This window comes from Arvicanthis niloticus, chromosome 5 (assembly GCF_011762505.2).
Source record: "Arvicanthis niloticus isolate mArvNil1 chromosome 5, mArvNil1.pat.X, whole genome shotgun sequence".
NCBI classification, from domain to species: domain Eukaryota; kingdom Metazoa; phylum Chordata; class Mammalia; order Rodentia; family Muridae; genus Arvicanthis; species Arvicanthis niloticus.
In genome coordinates this window covers 31,165,420-31,190,519 of record NC_047662.1, presented here as the reverse complement: position 1 = coordinate 31,190,519, position 25,100 = coordinate 31,165,420, and the positions used below count along the sequence as shown (strand labels likewise).

At 50.1% G+C, this 25,100-nt stretch overlaps 1 protein-coding gene and 1 long non-coding RNA gene across 4 annotated transcripts in view; both read left to right on the top strand.

Annotated features, from left to right (window-relative positions):
* The window catches only part of LOC143442359 (uncharacterized), a 6,991-nt gene extending 4,994 nt beyond the window's left edge, over window positions 1–1,997 (top strand). The window contains exons 2-3 of the long non-coding RNA XR_013110470.1: window positions 299–414; window positions 696–1,997. This is a non-coding gene — a long non-coding RNA (uncharacterized LOC143442359). The remainder of the gene's footprint in view (window positions 1–298; window positions 415–695) is intronic.
* Window positions 1,998–8,288: 6,291 nt separating this feature from the next.
* On the top strand, window positions 8,289–24,012 carry Heyl (hes related family bHLH transcription factor with YRPW motif like). Of its 3 annotated transcripts, none has more exons than XM_034501588.2 (5): window positions 8,289–8,487; window positions 14,991–15,057; window positions 16,408–16,491; window positions 18,205–18,286; window positions 21,288–24,012. In XM_034501588.2, the coding sequence occupies exons 1-5, from the start codon at window positions 8,408–8,410 to the stop codon at window positions 21,953–21,955; spliced, it is 981 nt and encodes a 326-aa protein (XP_034357479.1). In that variant the 5' UTR covers window positions 8,289–8,407; the 3' UTR covers window positions 21,956–24,012. The 3 variants fall into 3 exon arrangements, with proteins under 3 accessions (XP_034357479.1, XP_076790378.1, XP_076790377.1); XM_076934263.1 differs by lacking the exon at window positions 8,289–8,487 and adding an exon at window positions 11,369–13,763; XM_076934262.1 differs by lacking the exon at window positions 8,289–8,487 and adding an exon at window positions 13,762–13,894.
* Window positions 24,013–25,100: the final 1,088 nt, after the last annotated feature.

The window sequence follows — 25,100 nt, the reverse complement described above, 5'->3', positions numbered from 1 at the left end:
CACCCCATCTCACTGAAGACAGAACCTCAGCTCAGTGTCAAAAAGCTTCAGGGCCGGGATTACAAGTGTGTATGACCGTGCCCAGCTTCTTATCTGGGTGCTGGAGATTGAACCTGGAGCCTCATACATAAACCACAAGAACATTTACCTACTGAGCTATAGCACCAGGACAACACATGGCTCTTTCTGCATTAAGGAAGACTCTGTTGTCTACCCTGGACTAAGGCTCCCTCAAAACCGAAAGATTGCCAGTGGCTCTTACTATGCAAACCGCCTTCCTTTCCCCTTTCCTTCATAGGTCAGAGCCTCATGTTGTGTCACACAATTCCCAGGAGACCGGAACAAACATCTATCACCCCAAATTGGGAAGCAATGACAGGCTAAAAAGTAAGGATACCACCGGAGTCCAACTTGGTAAGCCAGTGAGTTTCATTGGAGTGATTTACAGGAGTATGGGTGAGGGATTACTTACAGGAGCAGAAATGTCTCAGACAGCTGCATCACCAGAGCCCACCCCACCACGGATGACAGCTCATGGAAGCTGGGAACCTGGGGCACACTGCACAGCCAGCAAGCAGCTCAGCATGGGGGAGGGGCATGACTTTTTCAGGCAGCTGGTCTGGTCTGAGTGTCTTCCAGGCAGCTGGGCTGGACTCTGCCTCTTCCAGACAGCTCAGATGGTGTGTTTCTTCCAGGTGGCTTGGCTGGTCTTGGCCCGTTCTAGGCAGCTTAGCTTGTCTAAGGAGTGCTTCCCCCATAGAACGGACTGTTTCGTCTCCCCTTGGAACATCCTGTGTCCGAACAAGCTTCCCTCCAAGATGGAAGGTTTCAATCTCATGGAAACTGCTCCAGGGCACCCACCAGCCATTCTCCCTCCCTCCCATTTATCCTTCCAAGCTGGTTCTCCGGGAAATCTCTTGTCTCTCTAACTGGATTCAGTGTCTGTTTCCTAGAAGCGTTAACATGGCACAGCCTTCCTGGACCTTTCGTTGGCCCATGTCTGGCTACACTCGGGAGAGCACATGTCTGGGGCTTATATTTTTAAAAGTCTCCATCATCACTAAGAGGTAAAGTCGAAGTATGGTTTCCCTGACAACATAAGGACCTGGTAGGCTCCAACTTCAGCTGCATCAACTACTTCCCAAGGCCTGGTCTCTCACCACCATTGAGTTCCATATAAAAACATCAGAGAGGAAGTTCAGTGGCAGAGGAAAGAGCCTTTGGCTGGGTCCTAACCCAGTCCTTGGTGCTGACTTTCATGTCCTGGGCTGTTTTTACTCCATGTGCCCAGTGGGGCTAAACCTTGGTGGGCAAAGGCAGAAATGGCTGCTTTGGGGCCTTAAGGAATGATTTAATTTGGGGTCAGCAAGACAGCTTAGCAGGTAAAGGCACCCACTGCCAAGCCTGATCCTCAGAACTCATATGGTGAAAAGAATCAACTGCACTTTTTTCTTTCACTTCCACACATGTATGCTCTTGTACAGACACACACACGTGCACGAAGGCACACACTCACAGACACACACACACCATAAAACAGAAGGAAGGATTCCTTCATGGTCTGGGAGTGGAACTTAATTTATCTAGTACTTAACTGGCGTGCGTAAAGTCCTGGGTTTGGTCACCAGCATAAAACAAGGTATGCTGGCACACACCTGTAATCTTATTACTTGAGATGTGGAGGCAGGGGGATCATAAATTCAAGGTCATTTCAGCTACACAGTTAGTTAAAGCCTGGGTTACATGAGACCCTGAACCCTCTACCACCACCCCCCAAAAGAAAAAAGAATTTAATTATGGTGGTAGGACTTAATTATTGGGGTGGTGCACACCTATAATCCCAGCTCTCAGGGATGCTAAGGAGTAAGGATGACAAGTTTAAAGCCAGCCTGAGCTGCATAGCAAAATCCTAGCTGAAGAAAAAAAAAAAAAAAAAAAAAAAGGACCATACCAGATAGTCTGTACACAGGAAAGTACTTTTCTCTTATGCTGCAGATAAGCCCCAGGTCTGAGGAGAGATGGGCAGGTTTCAGGGACCCAGTTAGGTCTGAGAGCCAGGGAATGAACCATCTGTCATGATGTGTGAGCATGGTAAGGACCAGCTTCTCCCTCTATCCCTGCCCCCACTCCCACAACCATCTGACTACAGGAAGTGAAGCCTTTCCCTGTCTCCCACAGTGTCCTGGTCCTGCTGACATCATGAACACATGGAAGAGAAATCTGTGAGATTCCAGCGGGGCCAGAGTGTGGGAACCAAGACAGATGCTTACTGGCACTACCCCAGGCCAAGACTACTCCAGAGCCCCTGGGTGCTGCCAAGGGGGCTCTGGAATGTGTCTGGAGCCTCTGGCTTCCTCCACAGAAGGCTGTCCCTTAGGGCCTGGGAAAGCTGGGGAAGGTTCTGAAGGCCGTTCCAGCTCCAAGCAGCTGTTTCAGGACTTATGCTCCTTCAACATGGGAGTGAGGACGTGGCTGGGCATCCAGCGTCGGGGGTTCAGGTCACTCTCAGGAACCCTCCCAGGGGACAATATGATCATCATGACCTCTATAGTCCAGGGCTGAGAAAAAAGAATCAAGCCTGTATTGTCACCTGCCTTACCCAGAAAAGAGACAGTGTGTGTGTGTGTGTGTGTGTGTGTGTGTGTGTGTGTGTGTGTGTCTTTGTTCATGTGTATATGTTACAGACAGACAAACAGACAAAGACAGATGGTCTCACTCTCATCCCCACTAGCCCCAGGGGAAGCTGTGCACTGCCTGTTCCACACATGTGGCTCCCAGCAGCTGCACATTCCGTCAGTGACCAGCTGTGGTGGCAGCTGTGGAGGTGGAGAGCGAGCTCTGATGGGTCCCAGGAGGGAGCGGGAGGGCAGGAAGGGTCTGAGATGCGCAGGGGTCAGCGAGTGAGACAAGGGAGCTCATAGTGTTCTCAGGCTGGAACACGGAGCAGAAAAGCAGCCACTAGGAAACTGACATCTGGGCCTTGGCACAGAGAGTCTGGGGAGGTCAGGGTAGCCCCAGAATGCCCTAACTAGTGCTTAGCGTAAGAAGAGAAAGACTACACAGTGAGATACACAGGCCGAAATCTCAGGCCTCACAAGAGACACAACTCTGAGAATGACTGGCTTGTAGGAGGTGAAGCCATGGGTGTGAACAAATCACCTAGGGAGAGGGCAGATAGAGACAAAGGCTGGCCATAAGAGGTACCCTCTGAACACCAGGCACTGTGTGCCCCACAAGCCTCTAGCAGCAACAGCATAACAGCATCATCATTAGCCCATTTTATAGGTGTGAAAACTGAAGTTTCACTATGTGCACCGGCAAGTATTCCTGCCCCTCTGGAGAGCCCAATCCTTCAGACACAAAGGGAGCAGAGTGGCAAGTCACTACAAAGAAGCCACATGGCCCAAAGATGCTCCCGACAAAGGGAAGTCCTGGTTGTGATTATGCTGTCTTCCCAGGGATCTCAGCACTGCCTCCTCCACAGGAAAGGTAGAGACCTTCAGGAACCTTCTCATCTCTCTTATCACTAGACATTCAGCCAGCCTGTACCAAACACCTACGATGTGCCAGACTCTGCCAGACGGTGGGAGTTAACAGTGACAAGCCTGACACAGTTCCTGCTTTTATGGGGATTCCAAAGCTGTCCCCAGGACAGACGTCAATTATTGCACAATTGTTAACTAACCAGCTGCTGGCAGAGCATCTCTCACCCCCCTCCCCCCACACACACACACCCTGAGTTCCGTCTCCCCCACAGCATGAGAGGCCCCAGGTCAGCCCAGCAGGGGGCTTTGGAAAGTTGGTTCCACGGATGGCACACATGGAAGCTAACCATTTAGAGCCTGGGCCACATCTGTTTGGTGATCTGAGAGAGTACCACCAGAGCTGAAGCCTGTCCCTGAATATCTCCTATTTGCTCAGGGCCAGAGCATAGTGACTGGCACTCTGCAAGAGCTATCTATTGGCTGATGGTGACAGGCTCAGATGCAAGCAGAGGGGTAAATCTGGGGGGCCCTTGGAGTGTCAGACAGTGTCAATCTAAGAGGACAGAGACAGGGAAAGGACTGCTCTTCTCCACACTTCCTTCTCACTGCTCTGGCCCTGGTTGGCCTGGAACTTGCTGTGTAGACTAGGCTGGCTTTGAACTCATAGAGATCCACCATACTCAGCTTGGAAGCCTTTGTTAATATCTACCCATCTTAAAGCAAAGCAAAAGCAAACTGTCCCTACCTAGACTCCACCCTTCTGTTCCCCTAGCTTAGTGCACAGTTCCACTCGTGCCTTTCAAACTAGTGTTCCTCTGACAGCACGTATTTATTACATACCTGTTACCTGCCATACATGGTTCCAGACACCGGACACTCAGTAGTATATATGAGACACATGCCTCTGTTGTCAAGCAGTTTAACTTCTTATGGGGCACGGACAGTAAATAGACATGTGTAATATAATGTAAACTGTTGTTGGATCCTTTGAGAAAGGATATGGAGAAGTAGAAGGCACAGACTGATGGGGGCTGGTGGCCACTTTAGGGCAGTCAGTTGAGTCCTCTCTGGGGATGTGACACCAAAGAACTGGTTGGAATGAGATCTGATATGATCTGACACAAAAGAAGATCCTGGGAAGAAAAAGTAGCATATCCAAGGCTCAGACTTGGGACAAGCATGGAGCACTAGCAAGGAGGAAGGTGAAAGGCTGGGGTCTCTGCAGAAGAGAGGCAGAAACTGCTGGGGATGAAGCTAGAGAGAAACCTAGAGACAAGTACTCACTAGGTGGCCATTTCTTGTGTACCCTGGACCATTTGGGGATAAGTACTAGTATTGCTTCCCTTCGATCTTAAAGATGCTGAGATTTGATAAATTAGACGCTTGCTCTGTGTCGATGGAAGGGGAGCAGCTAGCATTTGGTGTAAGATGTGATGGGAAGTCTGTGGTGATGCTGAGTGGGAGGTGACATGCTCTGGTGACATTTTAAAGGATCACAGCCAAGTATGGGCAGCACTCTTTGGGCTCCCGCTGGGCACTCTTGGTTCTCCCAGCCTTCTGAGTGTCCTTCCATTCTTAGGCTATTTACCAGCAACCTGGTCTGGTTAGTCTTCTCCTGAGCCTTTCAGGTGTGTCCAGCCTATTATATCTCCACACAACTGTTCTACAAGGTTCATACTCAAGAACTACGCAATAGAGTTGTTTATGTTTCTTTTTAACACACACACACACACAAAATCTGATGTTTCAGCAAGTTTTCAATTTTATGTTGGGGGCAAGTGGCCCATGATCTGCAGCTTTTACTTGCCTGTAAGGAGTTGCTTTGAGCAATACATCTTAGCTGGGACCAATCGCTCCCTTTTTGGTGTTATCTGCAGATTTTTCTGGAAAATACTGCTTGCATCTAGTGGGAAGTAGCTAGTGTGTAACATTCTATAGGCCAGAGAATAGCCCCATGTTGCAGTTACCCAACCCCAAACATTAATAGTATAAAGGTTGAGAGGCCTGTGCTGGGTTAGCACTAGCCAATAAGAACATCACGGATGCTGTATATACAACCAAAAATATTCTAGGATCTACAGTGGGGGCAGAAAAAAAGCAAAATATAATGGCTCACTCCTGTAATCTTGGCTCTCAGGAGGTGGGGGCTAGGAGCTCCTGAGTTCAATATCAGCCTGAACTACATACTAACATTTAAAATAGGAAAACAGAATAGGATGATAAGGTGGGAAAGAAGAGAGTGAAAGAAAATAGCTGAATTAAAATATATGCATTTTAAATTTATATATTATATATATGAATTTGAATTAAATTGAACTTGAATTAAGATATATGTATTTTAAAGAGATGACACGGAGAGCAAGTAACGGTGCCTGCCACCAAACCTGACAACCTGAGTTGAAACCCTAGGACCTACATGGTGGGAGGAGAAAATGAATTCCTACAGTCTGTTCTCTGACCTCTGCAGGCACAGCACACATGTGTGTATGCATATATACACGCACGCACATGCACACACTACATAAATAGATGCAATTTTAAAAAATTCTGTTGTGTTGCAATCAGAAATTCAAGCCTATCTGGTTTCAAGTTCTTTAGGCGTGTGTGTCTGAAAGCCACTCTATTGACGGCATAGCACTAGGCTCAGAGCTGGATTCCATAGGCTTATGTCTGAGAGGTCTATCAGATAATAAAGTCAAGCTCTCTGCCTCTGACATCAAACTGCCTTGTGACACCAGCTCTTCTTCCTCTGCCTGAGTTACCCTACCCATCTCCTCAAGTTTGGCCAGTTAGGGGTTAAATGAATAAAAACGTACAGAACACTTAGAATAGCAGTTCTCAACCTGTGGGTCGTGACCCTTTTTGGAGTCGTCCGACCTTTTCACAGGGATTGCCTAAGACCATATGAAAAACAGAGATTTACATTATGATTCATAACAGTAGCAAAATTGTAGTTATGAAGTAGCAATGAAAATAATTTTATGGTTGAGGGTCACCACAACATGAGGAATTGTGTTAAGGGGTCACAACACAGGGAAAGTTGAGAACCACTGCCTTAGGACCTTTCCAGCCGCTGTGACTATTCACCAAACAGTAAATAACAGGCTCCGCCTCTCCATCCATTTGTCCTCTCCCATAGCTTTAAAGGTCATCTATTACCCAATGACTTCCAAACTTAGATCTCTTTTCCAAACCCCATGGTGCCTATTTAGCTATGCAGTGTATTTTGAGGACCTGGGACGTGTCTCTTGAGAACATGCCCTCCACAGAGCCCTTACCTTCCCCTGCAAATCCTCCAAACCTTGCTATCTCAGCCAATCACATGGAGCAAGTATCTGCCTTTCTAGGAACTGCCTAGTGCATGCATTGGGCAACCTCTACACTGGTTGAGGTTCCCACTGCTTTGGCATGTGCCCAAAGAAGAATGTGAGTGCCGAGGGCATTTGGAACAGAATTGGTGTATGCGGCTGCCGTGGCCAGCAGAGTTTCCTGATACTGGCCATTCATGCCAGTCATATCTGTTCATCTATGTGCATGAGTTTCTGTGCTTGGCCAAGTGGTTGTGTGTGGGTCTGAATGGCGAGAGGCCTGTTCTTCCCCATCGGAAAGCGTCTACAAGCAGACGTTGCTATGGTGAAAGTATAGACCACTTCAGGTGACTAACTCCAGTTTCTTACACCAAAAGCTGGCTTTCTTCTGGGCCTATCCCAGTGAGCAGAACAAAGGGAAAGGTCTCCTCTGGTGCCCGGCCCACCACACCCACCTCTACCATCTTCCCGCTGCCTTGCAAGAAGTTCACCTTGGAGGATCTGCCTTCAGCTTCCCTGAGTACTGTGACCTGGAAGGATGGCAGCTGAATCTCTATGGACGAGGACAGGAACTCTCACTGACTAAACAGTTTTGTCTGTTGTCAGACAGGCTCCCCCAGAAAGAGTAGCCGAAAGCTCCTTTCCTCTCCCTTTCCCTGACCCGGGCCAGGACAGCTGTCATTAAATGAAGTGGAGTGACTCCGAGGGACACCCCACCAACCACCACACCCTACCTACCTTCTCCCTTCCTGTGCTCCCCCCTACAAGTCGGAAGCTCAAAGATCTTGGCCACTGGAAAGCCAGCACTTGGGATGCAGAGGCAGAAGGGTCAGGAATCACCCTGTTCAAGATCACCCTGCTACATCAAGTTCAGTGCCACTTTGGGCTCTATGAGACCCTATGTCCCCTCCTCTCTAAACGGCCTTTGTCTGAGTCTCCAGACTTCTCAGCTGGCAAGGACCAGTCACCGCTTTTGGGGTTCACCAAAGGACTTCGAAGTTCTGAGCATCCCACAGCGCATGTGCCCCCAACACACACACACACACACACACACACACACACACACACACACACACACACACACTTTGGTCTCCTATGGAAGGAGTTGACTGAGGAATTACTTCCAAAGGTCACAGGCACCCCCCAGTAACTTTACAAACCTATCTGCCCGCCCTGGACACCCTGGGGCAGAAAGGTGCAGGTCTATCTCTTATTTAAATAAATAAAAAAAAAAAAACAAAAACAAAAAACTGAGGCACTGCAGAGCGAAGTCTGTCGCACAGAACTAGGGACAGATCCAGATTCTCTGGGCTTCCCCTGGGGCCTCCCAGGGCACCTGCCCAAGGCCACCCAGCGCGTCAGCCCAGGCAGCGCCGGTGGAGCGGAGCCGGACCTCCCAGCGACCGATGGGGGCGGTGACCGCCCGGGGCCTTCCCACGGTTCGGTGGCGCGTCACCGCGGGGGCGAGGGGGCGCCGGGGCGCCCGGGGCTGCGGTGCAGGAAAAAGCCCTGGGAAAGGGCGGTGTCGGCTCCCGGGCCGGGGCGGGGCTGAGGCGGGGCCCAACAACCAACTCCAGGGATCGCAGGGCTGGGACCCCGCAGCCAGCTTTTGCCATGAAGCGGCCCAGGGCTCCCAGTGGCTCCGACGGCGAATCTGATGGACCCATCGACGTGGGTCAGGAGACTGATCTTAGGTAAGACAGGGTGGGGCGAGGGCCGTCGTGAGTGAGAGAATCCAGCACACTGAGGTTTGTGCGCAGCCCTCAGGTGTCAGCCATGGTGCGGGGGCGTGTGCAGCGACTCCAGTGTGTCCATAGCACCAGTGCGGCAGATTCCTGGGTACCCTGAACCAACTACTATGGTTCAGGAAGCTGGGATGGGAGGACAGTTGGGCTAGAGGATATTCTGTCATTTGGCTACCCCCAGGGAGGCTCCTAAGAAGTTTTCCTGCAGACTTTAGGAAACCTTCATAGACGTAGGTGCCGCATTCCATTGCCTGTAAGTTGTCTACTATGACTACATCAGCGCTTCCTCAATTTCACAGTTTTCACATAGTACACAAAAGGACTGGGGAGGGGGTGTCCTTTTCCCTTTGAGCATACTGGGATTTGGGTTCAGGTACTGAAGAAAATAATAGCCAACTTGCCAAAGCCTCGACTCCGATCTTTAGTATCCTTCCCAGCAAACCACCCGATCGCCAATGTTGCTCTGCTTTTGTTAAATAGTCTGACTTTCTGACCTGTGGAACAAACTGAACTTGTACAATCTTTGCTGCCTCTCAGCTCTGTGACTCCATAAGCTTCAGTTTTCTGATCTATAAAATGGGTATAAATAATAAAGCCAGCTTCATAGTGGGTGTAAAAATCAAACAGAAGAATGTCAAGGCCTTAGCAGTAGCTCATGGGAAATGCTTAGTGTCAGGGTCTCACTCTGAAAGAGTCTTCAGACCCTTGTCACCCAGCCTACAGCTGCCCCCAGCTCACCTTACAGCTTTCTCTTTCCTGCTTTTTCTTCTTTCCATTCTTCCTCCTCTTCCTCCTCCTCTTCTTCCTTCTCCCCCCTTTTCCTTTACTCAACGCTAAAATTGGATCCAGAGCCTGGTGCATGCCAGCCAAGTACCCTGTGGCCATGCAGTTTTGAGCCTTTGGGTTCCCTGCCTGGACCTGTTTCCACATAGAGAATAGGATGTGAATGCAAAGAAAAGGAACCAGCTTCTGAAGCAGCTGTCTCTCTTGCTCTACTAAACCTTATTGGTCTCTGACCACTAAGTATGTGCCCTGGCACATGTACACATATGTAGAATGACTCTTTTTGGTTTTGGTTTTTCTCGATGATTTCTCTGTGTAGCTTGGCTGTCCTGGAACTCACTCTGTAGACCAGGCTGGCCTCGAACTCAGAGATCTGCCTGCCTCTGCCTCCCAAGTGCTGAGTTTAAAGCCCTTTACCACCACTACACTGCTAATTTTTTTTTAAGAGGCCACAGATAGGCATGGGGACATATGCCTTTAATCCTAGCACTTAGGGGACAGAGGCAGGCAGATCTTTATAAGTATCTAGGGCTACCTTTTGACTCAGTGAGACCCTGTCTAAAAAGGGGAGGGGCTAATGGCAATAGATCTCTCTCTCTCTCTCTCTCTCTCTCTCTCTCTCTCTCTGTGTGTGTGTGTGTGTGTGTGTGTGTGTGTCTCTCTCTCTCTCATCTTCAAATCTTACATGTTGGGTCTGGGGATGTATAATACAGTTCCTCGTGTAATTGCTCTTAAAATTACTTTTTTTTTTTTTCGAGACAGGGTTTCTCTGTGTAGTCCTGGCTGTCCTGGAACTCACTCTGTAGACCAGGCTGGCCTCGAACTCAGAAATCCGCCTGCCTCTGCCTCCCAAGTGCTGGGATTAAAGGCGGTGTGCCACCACCGCCCGGCTTAAAATTACTTTTTAAAAAACTGCAATTTAGAAAAATAATTCTCAAAGCCTATTTCTGCTGATCAGGAGGGGCCCAGCACCACATGGTAATGGTGAACAGAAGCTCTCACAGTGCCACTGGGTCTTCGAGAACCAGAGTACAAAGTCAATGGCAGAGAGCTGAGGTGGATCAGACCGGCTTCTAGCCTTCATGAGTACACATCCAAGGATACAATGATTCTGAACAGGATGGAAGAGTCAGAGTGGGCTTTGAGGGCCCCCAGGTGGGAGAGGCCACTCTCAGCCATGGGTGATGATAACGGTTTCCTGTGGTAATAGTGGTAGCATTAGGCATAAGGTGTAAAGGGTCACTGCAGGATCCCTCCCCCCCTTTTTTTTTTTGTCATTTTTAGCCAAAGCCCATTGTTAGGGTCTGGTCCAGAAGACCAGACCTCTCCAAGGAGGGAAAGCAGCTGGACATCTGGCGGGCTGACTTATAGATGCCTCTTTGTAGCACTTTGCAAAGGGCCCTCCCCCCAGCAGACATAAATGCTTCAATTCAGAGACCGCTGAACGATGCCTGCTGTGGCCCAGACGATGGACCGGGCATCCAAGCCCAGATGTACCCTGCCCAGCCTCTGCCCTCAGGGAATTCTCAGAGAAGAAGAGTTTCATGTACAAAGAAAGCCAGATAAACTGTGGCAGGGGCCACAGGGTTAGGGCAGCCAGACTCTGGGGGTCAGAAGCAGTATACAATCCCTCACGCTCAGAGCTACAAGACCAAAGGGACATGGTGTGTTCTGATGTCACCAAGGACATCTGCCTGGTGGCGATAGCATCCTGTCCCGCCCGTGGGAATCACTCACAGAGGTCTTGTGTGAACTTGGCCCCCCGAAACAGTCTGGACTCACACAGAATACAGCTTCTTCCTTACCCATCTTCCAATATTTCATGAGCAGCTCCCATATGTCAGTCTGGGAGTCAGGGTCTATGTGCTGTTCCTTTAAGATTGAAGGCACCTGGTAGTCTTTAAAATCAAGGAGACCTGAGTCCCTCCCTACCATTTCCTTGTGTAAGTGACCTTTTACCCTTTCCTGAACTGAAGTTTTCTTTAAAAAAAAAAAAAAAAAAAAAAAAAAAAAAAAAAAAGAGTGTGCAGATACCTGCCTCTGGGGGCGAGGTCTGTGTGAAGCTGTATCTACAGCACACAGCTTCTTGCTTTGACACGAGGGAGCTTCTAATAAGTGCTGCCACACGATGGGGAGGGTGTCACATTCATGAGGCATCAAGGTTCAAGGTTCAGTGGAAAAACTAGAGATGGAAAGTCTGTGTTACTGGGCATGATTCTCAACTCTGCATCTGCTGCACCCCTCCCGCTAAAATGCTTGTTTCCCCTAAGATCTGTTGTGCAATAGATGAGACAAATGGAGACATACTGCTGTCTAGAACAGAAAGTGCAGCCTCCAAGAGAGACACGGTGGGATGATGCATATTTGAGACACATCACCGAGAGTGCTGAATTAAAAGCCAGTAGGTGTGGGGCTGGAGAGATGGCTCAGTGGTTATGAGCACGGGCTGACTCTCAGCACCCGCTTGGCAGCTCTTAGGTAATCGAATGCATTATTCTGTCGCAGACACATATGTGCAGGCAGAATACCCATACCCATAAAGGAGTGTGGTTTTTTTGTTTTTTTTTTTAGTAAGGCAATAAATGTGACTCTGATTCTGAATTTTCCTCTCTTTGCTGTGTGGCTGGCCAGAGGTCCTTTTTCCTCTTTGAGTGTTCTCATCTTACAAATGGTCTTAGTTCTGTGTGATTGTCCATCCATTAGAGCATCGGAATGCTGCCTTGGCTTGATCCTAAGTGAGCAGAGTTACCTCCAAGGGCCCCACACAGGGGAGTTCTCAGGTAGAGGTGGGATTGGGGGTGTTCAGGACTGGCAGGTAGACCACTTAGAAAGCCACACTACCTGAAGAGACTACCTTGGAATTCCACTAAGGAGATGTAGGAGGTCCTCAGAGATCCTGGAGTCACTATCTGCTTTCTGGGGCCATGAAGATCTGCCTAGACTCTCAGAGGAGAGTCTTCCAGCCCTCCTCTCAATATCGGGGCCAGATCCCAGGCTGTGGTGAGCTCTGGCTGGGAGCCTCAAGGATAAGGGGATTGGAAGACTAGTCAGACAGACAGGAAGTCAGACTTAAGAAGAAAAACAATGCTGAATTGGGAGCCAGAAGATAAGTTCCCATGATGCTTTGCTCTTGAGCAGCTGTGTGGGCTGGACAAGCCACTTTGGCCCCCTGAGGCTCAGCATCCTCATCTGGAAAATGGACTTTTATAAAACCCAGAGGAGAGATACTTGGCAGTGGTGCCAAGCAAACTGTAAGGTTAGATTCGCCTGAGAAATTTAGAGGAATGGGCAGATCATGTGGCAGAGTTGAATTGACCAAGAGATGGGGGGAAAGGTGGGACTTGGGGGAAAGAGCACTTGGCCCTGAAGCTGAGTGTTGCTGTGTCAACCTCTGACAGATGGTCCCTGAGGAGGGATCAGACTGAGAGGCAGTGACGTGCACAAGGCTAACCCAATACCAGGAGAGTCGCTTTATCCTGCCAAGGAAACAAAGGCTGTGTTTCTTATGTACCTTGGCTCTTAGAGCTTGTCCCCAGTGAACCAGAGAAGCTTTGTAAACAAGCTGCCCTACAGATCTCAGGCCCTGGCTCACGGGGCCCTGCCTCCCTGGAGCTTTCACAGCCTCTGAGCAGCTCTGTTTATCCAGATGTGAGGGCAAGAGATACCTTTTTCCAGATGTGCCTGAAAACAAACCTGCAGCATGTGGTATCTGCTCTCTCCTAAGGCCACCTTTCTGTGAGGCATTTATGAAAATGATGCAACCTCAGATGCCACGAAGATAGTCACATAGGCTGAGACCCTCCTGGTGAGCCGCATATGACCCCCATCCCACAAAAGCCCAAGAAGGCAGATTTCTGTGGTATCTGCATTCCTGTGACATTAAAGATAAGAGAGGAAGAAATCGCACCACGAGATCTGCCGTGTTGAAGACGTGAGCTATACTAGTGACTGAAGCAGGCACGCTCCACACTCACGGGCCTGTCGGACAGATGGACGTTCATCAAATAACCATGCAAGAGGAAACAATAAACCAACATAAATTTGGTGGATGCAGGAGCCTGGGAACTAAACATCAGGGACATCTAGCAGATGAGAGAGAGAGAGAGAGAGAGAGAGAGAGAGAGAGAGAGAGAGAGAGAGAGAGAGGGAGGAGCCTCCTAAAGGAGGTGACATTTGATGGTAATCTGAAGGACAGTTGAAGTTAAACTTGTGGTAAGGAGATGGGCTGGACCAGAGACTTTTAGAACACAGAACACATATGCAGATGTAGGACCGTTGGTGCTTTCACAGACTGGAGCCTGCAGAGCAAGAGATAACCAGAACTAAGAGGTGACAGGAACCAGTTGGACCAACCAAAGGATGGATCTTAAAAGCACTGAGAAGCCACGGAGGAGATTTAAGATGGCCGAGATCAAGTTTGCATTTAAATGATCACTTCGCTGGTAGTACAAAGGGTACAGGGAACCCAAGGGAAAGTTCTTTTAAGCCTTCTGGTGAGAGACACAGGGGAGAATGGAGATCAAGAAGCAAGAGATGAAAGTGTGTAGATGTGGAATAGGCAGGTTTTAACCAGGTAGGGTGAAAACAAAGGTTGAATTTAAAAAAGTGCCAAAGGACTAGGAGCTGGGGGTGGGGTGAGGATTGGGGGGGGAGGGGGAGAAGGGGACTTTGCTGAGATGGAGACTTGGGTAGGCAAAGGAGTAGGTGTTGAGCAAGGTCATGTTTGAGATGTTTATTGGCATTCCAAAATGGCAGGAGAGCCCAAAGTTGTGGAGCTGAGCATCGACAGGGTTGAGTCCTCAAGGCTCTCCAGTGACCCTCTGCCATCTTCTGATAGGGCAACTAGAGCAAAAAGCCATCCTGAGGGGAAGCAGTTGGGGTGGTTATTCTGGTCAAAATTTGGGCAGGAAACCCCTCGGCTTGAGTCTTTGTAATACAACTATTGGGGTTGGAGCAAACATCCATCATCCAGCCTGAGCTGCAGAGGAAGGCACGGTCATGGGAGGGAGAGCGAGGATACCCGGACCCGTGCCTTCTGGGAGGCCAAAGCAATGTCCTCAAGCGTGCGAGGAAACTGTGACCCAGATGCCGCCTCCGCCTCGCCCCCGGCCGCGCCGCGTGGGAGGAGGCGGCAGCTGCGGGCCGAGCGGAGGGCGGGCGGGCGGCGGCTCCCGCCCGTGGGAAGCAGCGGCATCTGCGCTTTCCACGCTCCTTCTCAGCGGCTAGCTCTGAAATTTAACCCGCCCGGCCCGGGCCCGGCCGCCGCTGGCCCGCGCCCTCAGTCAGCCCGCCCCCGGGATCGGGTTGCAAGACCCGAGAGGGAGCATCTCGGTTCGCGGTTCCCCCACGGCTTGCTGCCCACAGGGGCAGGGGCTAGGAGAGCCACCGCGGCCACCAGGGGCTAACAGGCAGGAAGCTGGGAGAGCACAGAGATCTTGGCCCTGAAGAAATGGGTCTCCGGGGAGAAAGGGAGAGCAGACAAGCTCTCTCATGCATGTTCTGCGCCCCTTCCTGACCTAGGAGACTGTGGCCACCTGGGAGCCCCGCCCTTACGCACCCCATTTCCCCCACTCCCTGCAGGCCTGCTGCCAGCTGGGCCTCCCAGGTCAGCCTAGGCCAGGGAGATGATCCCTCAGCTCTGAAAAACAAGCCTTTCTCTTCCTCTGCAGCCAGATGGCCAGGCCGCTGACCACCCCCAGCCCTTCACAGATGCAAGCTCGGAAGAAGCGCAGAGGGGTGAGTGAGCCTTTGAGGAGCTCGAGTGGGGTTTGCACTCTATCCCAGGAAACCGTGTCCATCATCCCAGCTCTGCGGACTACACAGGTTCAAACCCAAGCTCTGCCAATTGGATTCCTGGAGGCTGGGCATGCCACCTCCCCTCCAATCGCTTGCTTCTTCCTGAGTGACAGGTGGCACCTACCTCAGAAGACTAACTGATTTTCAAATTCACTTTGTAATTGAGGATGCCCTTGAACTACTAATCCTGCTGTCTCCACCTCCCGAGTGCTGAGATTACAGGCCTGCATCATCACACCTGATTTTTACAGTACTGAGGATTTAGTTAATTCAGGCCTCATTCATACAAGAGACAAATATAGTGCTAACTGAGCTATATCCCCAACGGCCAAAGGGCTATTCTTAAGACAGCGCAACACCATAAAAAAGGGCTATTCTTAAAACACTGCAACACCATAAACTCTGAGCGGCACCCATTAATACTTTTGTTGTAGTCTGCCCTCTGCCCGTTTTCCTCTGAACCCATAACTTTTTTTTCCTGAGCCAGGAGGTGTGCAGAGAGCAGGTCACTGCTAGCTGCTTTCCATCTTACTCTGCCCCACCTTTTCCTGAGCATCCAGAGGCCTGGGATCCAGCCAGAGCCAGCCAGTCACTCATTCGCTCACCACAAGACTTGGTCCAACAGTCTTTCCCTACTTCATATTCTGTCTCTACAAAGTGAAGGATTGCTGGGCAGTGGTGGCACACACCTTTAATCCCAGAACTTGGGAGGCAGAGGCAGGTGGATCTCTGGGTTTGAGGCCAGCCTGGTCTACAGAGTGAGTTCCAGGACAGCCAGGGATACACAGAGAAACCCTGTCTCAAAAAACCAAAAAAAAAAAAAAAAAAAAAAGTGAAGGATTATAATTTCTGCCCAGCTTCGGAAATTCTGTTCTCAGAATTGCAGGGGGAGACAGATCGTGTGAGTGAAGAGGCGTGTGAGTGAAGAGGCCTCTGTGGCTGGAGAGAGCGAAACTCAGATTTCTGGTGTTCTCACGATCCAGTGACTGGCCTAGCAGAGTCCCCCAGGTCTACACCACTGCTGAGGCCACCTATCTGTGTTCTGATGGCCAGTGTATATTGTCCCTAAGACCAGCACAAGATGCCTGAGTGCTAGGCCCAGCTCTAAGTTTATACTGTGTGATATTAAACAAACTATTGTCATTCTGAACTTTAATTCTTGTCCACCATAAATAAAGAATAGATCTACTGCCTAGGAAAACCGAGGGAAAATATGACTCAGCGTCTGTCAGGGCACACTGGAAAGTGTGAGGGAATGCCTACAGGGACCATCTCTGCATTACTTTTCAGATCATAGAGAAACGGCGCCGAGACCGCATCAACAGCAGCCTTTCTGAACTTCGACGATTAGTCCCCACAGCCTTTGAGAAACAGGTATGTGGTGTTGCTGGTGTGTCAGAGGAACTACCAAGTGGGCAGAAGGCAGGGTGTGTGGTTCTTACAGCATCTCCTACTGCCTGTGGGAAGATGGCAGAGGGTATGAGCACTTGTTGAAGATCTGAGTTCAAGTCCACAGCAGCCACACAGCTGTGCACAGCTGCAGGGCCAGCATTGGCAGGCAGAGACAGGCAGACTCTAGGAGCTGGAACAGTGAACTTGAGTTCAGTCAGGTCCACATTATGGAAGGAAAAAAATGACACCAGCAAGCTGTCCTCTGACGTACATGAGTGTGCACATGCATACACACACACTCACACACAATTTTTAAAATGTAGCGCTGGAAAGATGACGCAGCAGTTAAAAGTGTGTCCTCTCCAGAGGACTAAAGCTCAATTCCCAGGCAGTAGCTCGTTTCTCCATATGACCCCCAACTCTAGGAGATCTGATGATGTCTTCTAGCCTTTGCAGGCACCCATGGACATGCATTCACACAGATTCAAACAATAAAAATCTAACAAAATAAGATCAGAAGCGATAGAGACTGACATAGGATGACTCTACATTGTCTCCACATGCACACACATACACACGTATGTCTCGTGATCACTGGCCAGGGGACAAGGGCAGTGGACGATTGTATTTAGCAAGGTGTCTCGGGCTTTGTACCTGACTTATAGTCCTTTGGATTAAATCCTAAGAGAAATCCTGAGAGACAGGGATTATTCTGCACATTGCACAGGCCAAAAAAAAAAAAAAAAAAAAAGTGAAGGGCAGAAGTGTCACGTGATTCTATCTACTACTACATTACACCGATTACACTACATTCACAGATGGTAAATATCTGAGCAGAAACAGGGCATGTGGCTGTATCACATGTCCCCTGACGTTTCCAGAGCTCTTTGAAAGTAAAACAGACCACTCAGAGAGTGAGCACCTATCATTGAGGGTGGTAGGGGCCAGGGACTACAGTGGAGAGACAAACGGTTTGAACTGAACTGCTTCAAAGATCCTTATGCTAGGCTCAAGGCTCAGGTCTCTGCCTTCCCTTAGTAAGTGCGGGTTGGCCATCCCACAGATGCTCATTAAAACCTTCTCAGAACCAGCCATGGACTAGACTCGGTGTCTGTATTTAAGGGACTGGTATGGAGAATTGAACCCTTCCTATGGGTGCCAAGGTTCCCTAGAGGTTTAAAAAGCATTTCCCAAGAGAGAACAGAGGAGGGGCAAGGACTCGAGGCTCAGATAATGTGCTAGGTAGGACTTGGGGATACGGAAGTTGGAGTTGGGTTCCCAGGATAGCAGATCAAGATATACAGGGCAAGTGGGGTCTGATGATGGTGGGTAAAGCCGCGGAGGTAGATGAGTGTTTGTGGGAAGAGCAAACAGAATGAGTAGGGCTGACATTCACTAGGAACGTTTTAGGAGGCAGACCGCCCCCACCCAAGAGGCCAGGTGAAAGAGGTCTCAGTGGAGGCAGTCAAGTTGGAGGGAGAGTTTTCCAAGGCAGCTCAGCAGTGCGGCAGACAGGCAGGCTGACGTGAACTGGCAGCCATCTTTCAGATCTAGAGAGCTTAGACAAAGTAGCAACTCAGGTGGTCAGGGAGTGGGCGGAAACGGAGGAGGTGAATGCTGGGGGGTGGGGGGCAGGAGGGAAGTGAGCAACAGCTATCAACTGGGGGCCACACCCTCTGCCTTCTCTACCCGCAGGGCTCCTCCAAGCTGGAGAAAGCTGAGGTCTTGCAGATGACCGTGGATCACCTGAAGATGCTCCACGCCTCTGGTGGCACAGGTAACAGCGCTCTACTCCCTCGGGAGTTACTCACATTACAGGTACTTCGACCTGGGGCCCTGGGGATCAAAGGGGGAGCTCAAACTGGTGCACAAAGTAGGTTGTAACTGGCCTTCTGGCCCTCAGTCTGTGGAACTGAAGGAAACTGTTGTTTGTTTTGAGAAAAGGGTCTCACTCTATAGCCCAAGATGACCTGGAATTCACAGATCTTCCGGCTTCAGCCTCTAGAATTCAGAGATTACAGGCAGGAGCCACTGCACTCAACTGTCTTTCCTCTCCGGTTGTCTCCCTCACTAATTCCTGCATCTCCTTCTGTCCTAACTCTTTCCTCAATTCCTCCCAGTCTTAGAGGATTGTTCTGTGTATCAGGCTTCCAAAAGTCTCACCAGCAAGACCTGGTTGATGGGTAGCTTGGATAAACAAATTCTCGCTAGAATCCCAGGCTTCTGCCAATCTGAACCCACATAGGAACCTGCCTGAGATGTTTAGCCATAACATCTTATTAGTGTCTCTACCCACTGGCCTAAGCTTGGGAACTGCTGTTGTACCCTTGGCAGTGCTAAGAGACATGCTCACAGCTGGTGTGGGATTGTAGGAAGATACAAATCTTTCCATCGTTTAGTTCCTACCTTCCATTAAAATCATGAAGCAGCGATGAGTTTTCAAAGCCTTCCCGGTGAGTGTATACATTGTCTCAAAGTTTCGGAGTGTGTTTGGTGATTTCACCGGGAAGCCTTCCTACTCCATAGGCCTTAGCTACAAAGATGGAAATCCCAAGAGGAGCGGCTTTGGACTCTGGAAGAGAGCAATGGCATTTAAGTGGCACGAATGGGTGCTGCTCAGCAGTGGCCCCTAAGGGCAGGCAGGACTGCAGGAAAGTGTTCCCCACCCCCGAAAGTGTTAGTCTGGATTGGATTGTAGAAAATTTCAAGTTTAGCAGACCCACCCAATTAACTCTAATGCGGGGAGCTCCTTTTGAACAGTCTGCCAAAGGAACACATTCCTAACAGTGGCACCCAGTGGGGAGATGCTCCGAGTTGTAGTCATGGTTCTCCTATTAAAAGGAAGGTAGTGATTAGCATGTGGGCAGCAGTTTAAAATGCTGCCTTATCGCACCTCTTTCTCACAAGAACCAGGAAGGAGGGGGTGTGGGGGTGGGCTGTCTTCATCACCCACCCTGGTCAGGCTTTTAATTTGACCTCTGGTTCTGCTGCTTCTTAATTCTATGACTTAAAGACGACTGGTTTATCCTCTCTGCCCCTGAGTTTCTTCAGCTATAAAGTAGGTATGGTAGAAGAGCGTTTATGAGGATTCAATTAGATACTGCAGTGAAGTGTGTAGTAACTCAGCAGACATTTGTTTAAAAAGGAACAACACATCCCGGCATGGTGATACCCCCAGGTAATCACAGTCCTCTGGAAGTGGAGGCAGGAGGATCAGGAGTTCAAGGTTGTAGGAGGCTCTGCGTTCTAGGCCAGTGTGGACTACATGAATCATTATCTTAAAACTTAACTAATTAATTAATTATCAGGGGCTGAGGCTGAACCCAGTTGGCAAAGTGCTTGACTACTAAGCCACAAATGGATGGGTTCCATCCCTAGTGCTGCATAAGCCAAGTTTGATGGCACAGGCTATCCCAGTGTATGGAGTGTGGAGGTCAGCCTGGATTACATTAAGCTGGGTCTCAAAGAATATAAAGAAATAAATGATTAAAATGAAAGAGTACGGCCAACACAGATAGGACACATGTACCATCACACAGCAGAGCCAACTCCTGAGCTGTCCTGTCCCTTAGAGGGGTCCCAGCCATGAGCCAGGGACAAGATATTTGCTGCCACAGTCAGGAGCCAGTACTGGCTGTTCTTTCTCTGCCCAAAAGGTGCTTGAGAAAAGGGCAGGTATGAAGAGCCAGTGGAGCCGCAGATGCCTCTGGGGATAGGCATTAAAGATGTCAGGCCAAGAGAGAGCCCTTGTCTGATGGCTGCTATGGGGGCGGGGCAGTACATTCCAGACTGTCTCCTGAGCTGGGGGATGAACGCTGGTGCAGCAGCTGCCAGGCTACCTTTCCATATATGGAGCGTGTCCAAGTACCACTTCATTTCACCCTCTCTCCTCACTGAAGCAGGTTCGATTCCTCTCCCATTTTTCGGGCTAAGGAAACTGAGGCTTAGGGATGCCGATCCATGGTCGGGTGGCCAGTTTAAGTGGCAGGTCTGTGACTCCAACCCAGCTCTGGTGGCTTTTAAAGACCCCACCACTACAAAATTGAGCCTTCTCCAAATGGCCTTCTACTCTGATGGCTGCTGCCGTTTTCTCCTCTTCTTAGACCTGCCCCCTTTCAGACAGGGTTATTCTATTATCTTCTGTGTTCAGTCTCTTCCCAGGAGTTCGCTTAGTGAAGTTATGTTGGCCACAAGGTTTTCTTCACATTAATCATGAAGTGTAAAGACAATAAATTTTGTAATTCAGTGTGGTTTCTCGTGCCTTAAAAAATAAAAGATTTATTTATCTGTTTTATGTATGTGAGTACACTATAGCTGTCCTCAGACACACCAGAAGAGGGCATCAGATGCCATTACAGATGGTTGTGAGCCATCATGTGGTTGCTGGGAATTGAACTCAGGACCTCTGGAAGAGTAGTCAGCTCTCTTAATCATTGAGTCATCTCTCCAGCCCTTCTAGAAATTATTTATTTATTTATTTTTTCTCTGTGTAGCCCAGGCTGTCCTAGTACTTTACTCTGTAGACCAGGCTGGCCTCGAACTCAGAAATCCGCCTGCCTCTGCCTCCCAAGTGCTGGATTAAAGGCTGCCCAGCCCTTCTAGCGATTTTTAATGAGAGACTGGGACTCACAAGGGACAAGTCCAAGGTCACTTGGTCCTTGTAGGCTATATAGGAGGGGCAGGTCACATAGGGTTTCACACACACATACACACACACACACACACACCCGGCCTGTGCTTCCTCTCCTGGCATGTCCTTATGGTCCTTTCCTTTACAGGGTTCTTTGATGCCCGAGCCCTGGCTGTTGACTTCCGGAGCATTGGTTTTCGGGAATGCCTCACTGAGGTCATAAGATACCTGGGGGTCCTGGAAGGACCCAGCAGCCATGCAGATCCTGTCCGGATTCGCCTACTTTCCCACCTCAACAGCTATGCGGCAGAGATGGAGCCCTCACCCACAACCACCGGTGCCCTGGCCTTTCCTGTGTGGCCCTGGTCCTTCCTCCATAGCTGTCCAGGCTTGCCTTCCCTGAGCAGTCAGCTCGCCATCCTGGGAAGAGCGCCTGGCCCTGTCCTCCCCAGTGTCTCTTCTCCCCCTTACCCTCTCTCAGCCCTGCGGTCCACACCAGTGCACAGAGCTGCTGGTACCATCCCCTCAGCCCGGCGGAATTTGTTGCCCAGCCGAGGAGCAACTTCCACCCAGAGAGCCCATCCTCCAGAGAGGCCAGCTGCCCCTCCACCCACAGCCCTTGGTGTCAGGGCTGCCAGGAGCATAGTGCCCATCCTGCCATGTTCCTCCCCAACAGCCCCTGGAGCTGGGAAATCTGATGACAGTGTGTCTGGTTCCATCTCCAGTCCATCTCCTTCAGGGCCAACTGGAAGGCCTGCGGGAGCAGTGTTCTACCACTCCTGGGTCTCAGAAATCACTGAAATTGGGGCTTTCTGAGCTGATTCCCCATAACCATCCCCTAGGAATGAGAAAGGTTCTTTTTTTTTTCCTCTCTCCCTAAAGCTCTAAAAATGGTGCCATCTTTTCTGTTTTGTTTTTTTGAATGGCTTCTATGCAAAGGCACCTCTCCTCACCCATCAGAGCCTCACCCCTCTCATCCTCCTCACCGCCTGATATCCACTGCAGCCTTTTGAGAGCTCAGAGCTTTTAGTCTCATTTCCCCCTGGCACAGATGAGTTACATGGTGCCTTGTGAGCCCCTAGGTACTGTGGACCCAGTACAAACGTGGACCTTGGGTCTGGGTTGAAGCTTTAACGTCAAGGATTTCATGGCCAGAACCAGGTTGCTCTCATGAAGAGGTGAGACACACCACCCCCCCTTAGTGGGGATGACTGGTGGGATTCAGCCATCCCAAGCCAACGGGAAGCAATGTACTGTCTGCTTCACTTCCTGAAGACAGAAACCGAAGCAGGGGCTAGTGAGACGTCTTTGTGGCTCACCCCATCACAGTGAAACACAGAACAGATTTATTCTCCAGTCCATCTAAGGCCTGCAGCTATGGTCATCCCAACTTCAGATGTTCAGATGACCACTCACTGGCCTGACAAACCAGGCCAGGAGGATTCTCCACAGCTTCAAAACTCTATGGCAGGACACCCTTACTACCAGGTTTCCACCGTGCTTCAGACAGGAGTCAGGGCTGGGAAAGCAACAGGAGAGCCCAGCTCCTTGCCTCTCAGGCACCATCCTCCAGGACTATGGCCCTTCCCATGGGGTTCCCAGTGTGGAGGACAAGTAGCCCCCGAGAAGCATTCTCTTGGGATTCAGCACCAGACATGTGAGCTGCCTGGTTTGTATCTGGCTCCCAGAGCCCAGACTGCTGCCACAGCCAAGGGTTGTCAGGCTGGATAAAAATAACTTGGAGGAGGGGGAGAACCATCAGAGGCGGCTCTTCAAGGTCATGGAGTGGGTTGAGGGCCTGAGAGCCTGCTCACCCAGATTTCACACAGCTGGCTCTGCTCAGAGGCCCACTCACTCCTCAGCTCCGCCTCAGGCTTCTAATGGGAATAAATGACCAGTGGAACAACAGAGACTGAACCAACATTTAGGGTTGTCTTGTCAGCAGACAAAGTGTAGAAACATTTCTACCCTCTTTGGTGAACACCTGCTCCCCACAGTGCCCCCTAGGACCACCCAGCATGCCCTCTGGAAGCACTCTGGTTAATCCCTGGCAAAGCCAAGACGGTGGGAACTGAGAACTGGTTACTCACTAATGCTGGGACTATGCTGACCATGAAATACTTTCAAGGTCACCCTGGAAAGCCTCCTCCCCCCACAAACCCCATCCCCAGACTCTGATGGAACCATGGTCCCCAGAGCTGTTGTAAGGAGACTGTGGGCACAAGATTAGAGTTTGCAAAAGCCATGGAGCAAAAGAACCATTTCAGAAAAGTGGGACAGAGGGCAGAGGTCACCTGAGTGGCCCAAAAAGTACTTGTGAATGGGTCAAGAAGAGATAAAGGCTCCCTTTACTCCCTAATGAAAGCAGGCTCTTTTAATATTGCTCCTATATCTGAGGACATCGCTGTGGTGTGTATCACCAGCCTACCGAGGGAGACAGATACAGGGACAGAAGGATGATCTTGCAGGCTCCTGCAAGTGGGGAGAGGAGGTGATAGATGTCCCTGGATATTCAGGTCTCTCTGCAAGCCTGTAGTTTGGCAGCCTCCTAGCCAGAGATTCAGTGTCGGCTCACAGCTTCACCATGGGAAACATTTCCATGCTGCAGGTACTCGAACTGCAGAACAGTAGTCTCTTGACACCATGGAAACATGGCAGAAGTAGCTGAACCTTTTGAGCATTCATCCTGATTGGTCTTGGGTTCGTTCTTCCAGGAGACTGAGTGGGCCACCCTGCCCCCACCCCCACCTAGCTGAGATCTCAAGTCCCCTGTTTTTAGTCCCAGGCGGAAATCTCTGGTGGCCCCAACAGTCTCATCCCACTGCAGGGTGTTGCAGACAAGCAATAAAGATGTTTAGTTCTGGACACTTCCACCAGACTCTATGTCCTAAGTATTTCTGGAGTCTCTGAATCCATAGCCCTGGCCTGGCAATGTTCCCTCCCCGCTAGATTGTCCCACCCCCCTCACCCCAACTCCCCCGGCTTCCTTGCTTCTCTCTGGCTGTACCATCAGTTCTGAACAGCCACCGGAGAGAACGTGGCATGTGCAGGGCACATCACATCAACCCAGCCTCAAACCTAGACACCCCCACACCCTGTTATTCTAGTGATAACAATCAGAGCACTTTTACAATTCAAAGCTAACTTCTAGTCTTATTTCTTGCTGGCCCCAAACTTGCTCGGTGCTTATGCTACACAGGCCTGTTCTCATGTCCCCAGGACTTCCACCTTAGAGCTTCTCATATGAGGGTCCCACAGTGCTCCCCCACTCCCTTTAAGTGGCCTACTTCAGCTCCTCAAGCCTTGTCTTCCATGTCACCTCCTCCTGGAGGCCTTCTGGGACTAATGCACTTGAATAGATCATTCATCTGAAAAGTTCCATTGTTTCCCTTCCTGGAGAGTTAGCTGATGTATAGCTACTTGTGTGTCCACTTGATTAGGTATATTCCCCACCGGACGTAAGCTAAGTGAGGCCAGGGGCCAGAGCTGGCCTGTGCTCCCATATGCATGCAGCACCAAGTGTACTGCCTTCGACTTCTGTTGCATAAATTGATCAAGGAGGTGAGAAGGCTTCTGGTTTCCTGCTGTGGTTGGCAGACTCTGCTGGGGGGTGGGTGGGTTAGTTCCACTGCCATTCCCGATGGCTGACTTTGAGAGGAGACAGGAGAGCCAAGGCCAAAGGACTGGGGGTTCTGGCAGAACGGTCAGAAGACCCAGGCCAGAGGAGACGCAAGTGTGTCAGCCTGGGAGTGAAAGCTGAGCCTGGCAGCGGGTTTGTTCTTTGCTCTTGGCCTGCCTCCTTAATACATCTAGCTCCCAACAAATCCAGCATTCATGGAGAGCTGCTCTGTGCCAGCCAGGCCTGGCAGAGCCAACGGTAACAAACAGAGGTCAATGGTCACTCAGAGGGCAATATATCCTCTACCTAGATAAGCTGGGCATGAGACAATCCCTGGAGAAG

What these genes read in the sequence shown, in the direction of transcription:
- Heyl (XM_034501588.2), top strand. Translation starts at nt 8,408, where the DNA reads ATGAAGCGGCCCAGGGCTCCCAGTGGCTCCGACGGCGAATCTGATGGA. An exon ending in GGTCAGGAGACTGATCTTAG is followed by an intron (nt 8,488 to 14,990) that starts GTAAGACAGGGT and finishes CTTCCTCTGCAG; the next exon opens with CCAGATGGCCAGGCCGCTGA. An exon ending in CCACAGCCTTTGAGAAACAG is followed by an intron (nt 16,492 to 18,204) that starts GTATGTGGTGTT and finishes CTCTACCCGCAG; the next exon opens with GGCTCCTCCAAGCTGGAGAA.